The sequence below is a fragment of the Centroberyx affinis genome, unplaced genomic scaffold, assembly GCF_046629955.1.
Source record: "Centroberyx affinis isolate AG114_WGS23_722 - 3 ecotype Tasmania unplaced genomic scaffold, CSIRO-AGI_Caff_v1 ptg001162l_1, whole genome shotgun sequence".
Taxonomy (NCBI): Eukaryota; Metazoa; Chordata; class Actinopteri; order Beryciformes; family Berycidae; genus Centroberyx; species Centroberyx affinis.
Window position 1 is genome coordinate 59,876 of NW_027279693.1, and position 9,377 is coordinate 69,252.

Sequence of the window (9,377 nt, forward strand, 5' to 3'; positions counted from 1 at the left end):
CTCAGTGTTATCTGTGGCACAAAAATCCACTTCCAGGCACTTGTGTGGATCTGAATAGTTAAAAGCCTTTACTGGATGGGCAAGGACACTAAAAACATTAAAAACAGCAGCATTTACACACATCAGCTTTCAGCCTTCATCAGAGTATGACACAAACAAAGTTAGTGTGGCCTAATTATAAGGTCTTGACTCCTGTACTACAATGCATGAACTCCCAGTGGCCTCTGGGAGGAGTTGATATGATACAAATGTATGAAGGATAGATCTAATAATCTGCAATATTCAAATAGCATATATTTTGACAACATATGACAATCATGATAAATTATAAATTAATTATAAGTTATTATTACTATAAATTATAAATCATATAAACAATCATACTAAATAACATGATCATCAACAGACTTCCATTCACACAGATACACACAGTAGCTTGTCAGCTACTGTAGGGTCCTGTCTAAAGCTGAGCCTTGGAGTCTCTGTTAACACTTATAGAGTACTGTCGCTGCTTAATAATGTTGTTGACCTGGACCACCTCCCTACTATATGTTGTATCAATAGGATTTGAAGGTCTCCTTTTGTTTGAAAGTTTAATATTATTTATTATTTAACCATGTCAGTAAAATGCCCACACCTGCTTTCAACATATTTCCTTGTTCTTGGTGCTTGTCTGTATTTCCAGTGGCTTGTCGTTACCCTGTAGTTACCCTGTAATTACATGTCACTAGGGGAGAACTACCACCGCATATATATAATTTACTCTAACTACTACAGTTACTACAGAGAACAATGTGAGAACAGTTTGTTTCGATTTTACTTGCCTCAAAACATGGAAGAACAAACTACATTAACTGCACAGTTTGCTGTCAGAAGAGCATATTAAACATATATAGCCTATGCGTTGTGATTCATACGTTGTGTTTTATCTTGCTATATGCGTCCAGTAATGAAGTTTGCTGGTGAGGTGAACGACAGCTGAGACAGTCTTCAGAGGCCAACAGTATCCATGACAACACACTGTCCCCTGGACCTTTGTTCCGAAGTAAACGCACAGATGTACCCCGTAGTTATTTTAAGTAGGCCTACCCCAAAATGATAAAGGAGTAATGTAGTTTGCCCGTGTGTTGGTAATAAGGTCATTTTGAAATAAAATCACATCCGATTTATTAAGTGCTGCAGAAATCATCACTCCATCTTCCCTGAAAGGTCCAGATTTTTGCTCAGTTTTATGGTCGTACTGTACCCTGAAATAATATAATAACTACAGTATTCTCTACAGTTCTCTCTAAATTCCTCCCAAACTTCCAGATTATTCCCCTTATTCCATAACTTCACATCTTGTTCCCCCGTACCTACATATATGTATTGGTACGTACTGTACTGGTACACTGTTAGTACAAAAGATTACAGTGTAACTCCAGAGTAATTACGCTGTATGTTGCAGGCTGTAATCTAAAGCGTTACCAATAACTCTTTACTAAAGGATACAAATTTTAAAGATAAAATTTGGCAAGCTATGGGACAATATTTTCAGAATAATGACAATGGACAGGCTACACCCATTACTTTGTGGGAAGCTGCTAAAGCCACAATACGTGGGGAAATAATAGCATATGCCGCTTTGGAAAAAAAAAAGTCACAAAAGTAAAAAATTTAAATAGAAAAACAAGTAGGAAGACTGCAAAACATACATGAAAAAATAGGAGATAAAAATATTTCACAAGACAAACGTATTACGATAGCAGTCCAAAAGCATTAAAGCATTAAAGTTCTTGGCATTTAAGTTAAAAAAAAACAGAAGGAGAGAACTATAATTTCTAAAATTAAGGATGAAAACTCTAAGTACCAATCTGAAAAATCTAAAATAGCAACACGTTCTCTGAAATATTGCCAAAATCTCTATAAAGGAACAGATAGGAATGATAAGGGACTGAAGTTTCATTTGAATTCTTTAGATTTAACCAAAGTGTCAGAGCACCAAAAGACTGTCAACTAATTTGACATTCATTTATATTTGAAACGTGCGAAGCATTTGTATTTCATGAAAAGTTTATTGCATGGTTAAAAATAATGTATCAACATCCAAAATAAGAATTAGAGTAAACGGGACACTTTCTGAAGTATTTAAACTAACAGGAGGGACAAGACAACTTTGTCACCACAGATATTTGCGATATGTATGGAGTAGGGTTTGGTGTTATTGCATTGCAAATAAAAGTTCTGGGTCAAAGTTGAGTGATAAAGACTCATGTATATATGGAACGTGGCTTATTTATTTTCCAAACCCAAGCAGAATGGTGACAGTGGGTTTTTGTGTTTAAAAACCCTATGCTGAAACTATCATGAAGCCTTTTGTAAACATGAGAAATAATCTGCTAGTTATTACATAGTAAACATGAAAAGGGTCCAATTTGACCAAAACATCACAGAAAAGTTGAAGGCACAGCTGATATTCAGGAAACATTTTATTTAAAGAAATAAAGCTCTGAAGTGAAGAAGTATATAAAAAAAGAAGAATCATCATATCACCTTGACATGTTAAGGTGGGAGTATATTCACTGAGAATGTTCACTAGGTTTACAATCTTGTGAACAATTACACAATTATACAATACAATATTACAAGAATAAAACACAATGTTCTACTGATATATCAGCAGCAATCAGCAGCATCAGCAAATCAGGCTTATTGTGCATATGTTGATCAAAATAAGTCATCTGTCAAAATACACAAAACAGCCATCCAACTGGTGATATGGTGATATGCCACAGCCAAGCACTATATGGAGGCAAATCACGGCTCCTCATCCTGTGAGGTTTCTCAGTTGGTCAGAGAGAGATGTTTGGGATACAACGATACAATACAATAATACAACAATACAATGTGTGTGTGTGTCTGTCTATGTCCTCTTGCGCCTGAAGAGGCCACAGAGCCAAGAGAGACACTTTTTCTTCTTCTTCTTCTCTTTCAGCTCTGTTGTCGCTGCAGCAACCTGTCGAGTAAAACAAAATGTCAGATCTTATTTGTACCTGGACGGTTGGTCTGTTCTTCTCTGAGGTAAAATGATATGAAAAGCTAAAACTGATGTTTCCTTTTGCATTGTTTCTGAGCATCATGTTCATACCATAGCAGTAGGAAATGGCCTGTGTTTCAGGAAAGTTACAGTTTACACAGTACCATGGTTAAGGAGTTTTAGCTTTGCAGTAAAACTGCACTGAATGTAGGAAATATTAGGGACATCTTCCTGATATTGAGTTGCGTTATGTCAGTGAAGTGAGTTTGAAGTGAATTCCTGCTCACCTGAACCCAGTGCAGATGGAGCTTAGGTAGTTAGGGCTTTGTAATCTTTGACCTGGACTAATATAAATTTGCTGGTACTGTTGGTATGTGAGGAGCCAGTAGAAACAGGCCTGGAATTTAAGGGTTCAAGTTTGGGGTCCCAACCTATAGTTTCACAAACACTTTCTTACACACTGTTTTATTTAGCTGAAGTAAACCTACTGTAGTCAGAAGCGGTTGGACAGCAGCAGAGTCACCAGCCCATGGTTGGGGAGGAGAAGACTGGAGAGATCTGAAGCCATACACAAACCCCTGGTCTCCTCTCCCTCCTGCAGTTCCTTGGACACTGAGCAAAGACCGACCGTCTAACCCATCAGTGACAGGCTTGGTCTCCGCAAACAGTTCTGTCTCTGGGAACCGCTTCATGAAGGCAGCCAGGCTGCAGTCGAGGGCCAGAGGGTTCTCCACTAGCGAGTGTGTGGGAGTTGGCAGTCCCAAGAAACTTCATGCTTTTAGGATTATATGCGTGCACAAGAGAGAATGAAGAAATACAAGGAACAAACTATCTTTTATCATCATTTATTAAGTATTTATTTCTCACGCACTCACACAGACTCGCTCTCACTTTCACACACTCACTCTCACACACACACACACACACACACACACACACACACACCCACCTACTCTCTTCTCAAACTCAAAAACTGATGTAAACTCCTATCTGTCTTGTTTTGTAGGGTTTTTTTTTTTTTTTTTTGTCTGTTTGCTTTGTTTTGCACTTTATTTGTCCTGTTCCATCTAGTTTGTAGTTGTGTAATTTCACTAATTTCACTAATAAAGCTAAAAAAAAAAAAAAAAAGAAAAAGTATTTATTTCTGCTCAATACCTTCTGTAAGAGATTTATATAGATTTCCGGCATAGTTATCTCCCCGAACTTTCCTTTTTTATTATTAATATTGATTTATTTATTTTTTCACCTCTCCTCTCCTCCACTTCTCTTAGCTCCTTTGTAAATAGGCCAATATATATATAAACAGATCAACTCAGTAGTCAGATCCAGCTTCCTGCAGCTAAGAACCATTTCCAAAGTCCAGTCCTTCCTTTCTTTTCACGACCTGGAAATAGTTATACATGCATTCATTTCCTGTCGCCTCGACTATTGTAACTCCTTGTATTTTGGTATCAGTCAGTCTTCCCTGTCCCGCCTGCAGCCGGTCCAGAACGCTGCCTCAAGGCTTCTCACTGGCACCAAGAGAGACCACATTTCCCCTGTTCTGGTGTCCCTTCATTGGCCCCCTGTTCACCAAAGAATTGATTTCAAGATTCTATTACTTGTTTTTAAGGCCCTCACTGGTCTCACCCCGTCTCATATCTCCCATCTCCTACACCCCCAAGCAGTGTTCATTTCGTTGACGAATAATTTTCATCATAGTTTTCATCAGTGACATTTTTTCACTGACGAAAACGAGACAATAACTAAATAAAAAATTATTGATGACAAAAACTATGACGAAATGTATTGACATTTTCATCAACGAATAAAAACGAGATGAAAATGTTAGGGAGAGACAAGTTGGGAAGAGATCCAAACAGAAGTAGTCTCTTGTAGGTCTGTCTCTCTCTCTCTCTCGCTCTCTGTCTCTGTCGCTCGCTCGCTCTCCTTGTCTCTCTCTCTCTTTCTCTCTCTGTCTCTCTCTCTCTCTTTCTCTCTCTCTCTCGCTCACTCGCTCTCTCACCAGACCCGTCTGCCTCCCATTACACACGCGGGCATGGGGATATTTTTTTTTTTCCACGCCATGAACACGACCAGCTGAATTCCCGAAAAGAAGAACTCAGTTATTAACGTTATTCGGAATACAGCTGGGTTTCCAAGATTAGCAGATTAGCATATAGGTGCTAGTCAGTATCCACTGAGTGGACTGATAACGTTAATATTAACTTTTTTAACTCTGACTCTGAATCTTTGCTCCCTCAATCCAGATTAATATTGAAAAATATTTTCAAAGAAGGAGAAGGACTGGTCCTGAGGAGGAACAGGGACAGTCTGGACCTGTCTGGACCTGTTTATATTTTGAAGTTCTGTTATCTTTGACACAAAGTACTTGAAAGGGAGCACTACAGTTTAGTTATTTGTTTGACAAATGGAACTATTTAAAATGGAGTACATTAGATAATTTTTCAGTCATCCAGGTAATGGGATCCTTTATTGATAATAGCCTATATATTGACAATATAAGGGAATACCTGATGAAAAGACCTGATGAACGAAATCTTAAAATCTTATAATATTTGGTCGACTAAAACTAAAACAATTCAGATGACTAAAATTCGACTAAAACTAAATAAAAATTTGCTGTCAAAATTAACACTGCCCCCAAGTTTCCGGCAGGTCTCTCAGGTCCACTGACCTAAAGCTTTTAGTTGTTCCATGGTCTAGCTATTGGCACCTTAAAACCCATCTCTTTTCTGTAGCTTTTGATTCCGTATGATCTTTATTTTCATCATTGTTATTTTTAATTTTATTTTATTTGTGCTTTGTATATAATGGGACAGCTCCTTGGTCGACAATTGTTGTTTTTAAGTGTGCTTTATAAATAAAATGAACTTGAACTTGAACTTCATTTGGGGGAACTTTCAGGTTGTTGAGGTGGGAGGTCGGCTGTTTTAAGTTCAGAAGGCAAACTGGAAGTGACACTATGAACAACATCATAAATTCTCATGAAACAAGTCGTGTGTATGTGTCTGTTTGTGTGTATGTGTACACAGTGTGTGTGTGTGTGTGTGTGTGTGTGTGTGTGTGTGTGTCCTCAGTGAACTGTATCAGTTCCTGCAGTAGCTTCCAGCTGCAGCAGTCAGTTCAGTCTCTGTTCAGTGTGACTGAGGGAGGTTTTTGTACGACGCTTTATCACTGTGTGAACACATCTTGACTGTTGATAGCATGGTAACTCTGACAGTAGTAAACTGCTGCATCTTCAGTCTGGACTCCACTGATGGTCAGAGTGAAGTCAGTCCCTGATCCACTGCCTGTAAAACGACCTGGAATCCCTGATGCTCGAGTACTAGCGTAGTAAATGAGCAGTTTAGGAGTTTCTCCATCTCTCTGTTGGTACCAGGCTAAATAGTGGTTGCTGCTATAAACATAAACCGGCTGACTGGTTCGACAGCTGATGGTGACCGAGCCTCCCGGAGCAGACCTCACTGCTCCAGGCTGAGTCACTGTGATCTGGCCTCTGGACTCTGAGGATACAGAGACAAAAACATAAACCACCGTCATGGTTTTCTCCGCTTCATTTCAGAGGGACGGATGTTCATAGAGGAGAGGAGTTTGATTCTCTGGACTTTACCTGTGAAGCAGCAGCAGAGGAGAGTCCAGATGAGGATGGAGATCAAAGTCATGTTTTGATGAGGAGGATTTCTGTGGCTTCTGTTGTCATGAAGGACAGCTGTCAGTCATCCAGTGTTCAACTCTCAGGACTATAAACTCTCCCAGAGCACTGGAGCATGGTGCTGCTGATGCAAAGTGGCTCTCTATGGAAATGCTCTGACTGACTCCAACAGGGACTTGGATTACTGTGATGATGCTGTTTCTAAATGGATCAATCAAGTTACCAAACTCTTGATTATCAATGTATCAGCGCTCATTTTTTATGTAGAATTGGCTGAAAAAAATGTCTTCTGTCTTGTTTTCGTTTACAGCTAGAGAAATCAATATCACTGCAAGACAATTATATCAAAACAATATACAAACCAAAATTGATAAATGTTTGAAATCTGTGGCATAGTTTGATAGTTTTTTTTCTACTTAATACGTCAACTAGCATGATTTTACTAACTGAGAGTGATTTTTGTGAGTTTGTTGTTCTCAAAGTGAGAGAGCCGTGTCTCTCTAGAGTGAGAGGTTTTTGTACGGCGGCTCAATGAGTTTGTATCACTGTGGTTCACTTTTGGTGGAGGAACCAGACTGGATGTTAACTGTAAGTACCTTTGATTTCTCCATGAGCTCATATTCAATATTCATTTTATTTTCATTCAATAAATGTAACCCTTACTTGAAGATCCTAATATAAACTAAAACTACACCAATGAAAAACTGTTTGGTTGCACTGAAAATTATTTTTGTCTGTTTGTAGATTCATGTCAATTAATTTTTCCTAAAAAACGGATTTGGTTAATGTAGAGAATATTCTGATTTTATTAAGTTTTTATTAACTGACAAAGACTTCCTCTTTAAGACTGTCTGAAAGAAAATGTTCTTAAAATCTTTAAATGTAGAGCCTTATTGTAGCCAGAAACACTCTCTCATGTTCTGTGAAGCATTTATTAAGTATATTATTTGTTTTACTCAATCATTTTATCAGTCTAATGATTTTAATGACATGCCATGTCTTCATCAGCATCAGTGAATATCATATAATATCAATATAGAATTTCAATCACATACTGTAGTACAAGGAGTAATGAGGCGAGTTGACAAAACTATTTCTGTAACTGCCTTTTTCAGTCATGAAGCCTGTTTGTTGCCCTGGTTCATTAGTGAAACCTGCGTAAATGAGTAGAGCAAACACACACCATGTCTTACAACTTCCTGGTTTCAGCAAAGAGTTCTGGAAGATACAAAGTAAAAAGACTCACACTCTTGCTCCAGTGCATAATTTGTACTGATCAAACACTGACATTTCAGTTTGATATTTAAAATGTATGCATTTGAGCAAGAGTGTGTGTTTTTTATCTTCACTAGTGAAACCTGTCTGTTGCCATGGTTCAGTAATGATGCCTGTCTGTTTTCATAGTTCCTGAGCTCAGAGAGGGAAGTGAAACATTGAAGATCAGTTTCATCCAATCTCTCCTACTACTGAGTCTTGTGAGAAAAATGCTCAGAACTAGCAGCCTCCCCTCCTCTCCATTTTCTTCATCTGAATGCCTGCAATCCACAGGATGTAGTTTATTTTCCCTTGCATGCACTTGTTTTATTCTCTCTCTCTCTCTCTCTCTCTCTCTCTCTCTCTCTCTCTCTCTCTCTCTCTCTCTCCCCCTCTCTCTCTCTCTCTCTCTCTCTCCAACCTCCTGTCTGTCTCCTCCAGTGGGTAGAGTCGTCCCCACCCTTACGGTGCTGCCCCCCTCCAGCGTGGAGCTGCAGCAGGGGAAGGCCACGCTCATGTGCCTGGCCAACAAGGGCTTCCCCTCAGACTGGAGGCTGGCCTGGAAGGTGGACGGCAGCAGCAGCAGCAGCAGCAGCTGGGAGGAGAGCAGGAGCCCCGGGGTGCTGGAGAAGGACGGCCACTACAGCTGGAGCAGCACCCTGAGCCTCCCTGCAGACCAGTGGGGGAAGGTGGGCTCTGTGACCTGTGAGGCCACCCAGGGCTCCCAGTGTCCGCTCTCGGAGACACTGAGGAGAGACCAGTGTTCCCAGTCCTGACCTGACTCATTGGGACTTCTGCTACTGGTTTTACTCTGCTACTGCTCTGTCTGCACTCAGCACTGTAGTCTCTCTCTCTCTCTCCGTCACTGTCTCTCGCTTTGTGCCACCAGACTTATTACATCTTTAAATAGTAATGTTTTATTGCTTGCAGTATGCCAATGTTCTTAATAGACAATAAAGATCTATTCACCAAATCAGCTGTGTTTACATGGTATCCATGTGTCCATGTGTATTTTTTATTATATTATTCATTAACTCTGTGACAGCAACATGACAGTGACTGTGTTTACCAGTGGTATACTAAAGACAGGCAGGAGCTAGGTGTGGATGTATGGATGAAAGGAGGCCATTTTAAGTTTTATCTCTTATCACTGGTTGCATGACTAGAGCAAAATTGCTCTCATTGTATTGTTTTTCAAATTTCTCTGTATGGTTACACAGATAGATAATCCAATATTTTAACCCAATGATCCCTAATTACCAAAGTGTTCTATTGGTAAGGCTTCTGACTTTGTCAAGTTTTTACTCTATCTAGAAAATGTGCTGAGTCTTTATAATAAATCTACAAAAGTATTAAAATAAATTTCAGGATTGGAAATAAAAAGCAGGATATCGTCAGGGATATAACATGAGTGTGACCTCCAGTTTTGACCCCGGGGGCGCCTGTGGCTCA

General features: G+C 39.4%; 1 gene segment (V, D, J or C); it reads left to right on the forward strand.

Annotated features, from left to right (window-relative positions):
- The first annotated feature begins 6,223 nt into the window (after positions 1 to 6,223).
- On the forward strand, positions 6,224 to 8,701 carry LOC139648112 (Ig kappa-b4 chain C region-like). The segment is given in 3 exon segments: positions 6,224 to 6,289; positions 7,184 to 7,263; positions 8,374 to 8,701. Coding segments are annotated over 3 exon segments (474 nt in total).
- Positions 8,702 to 9,377: the final 676 nt, after the last annotated feature.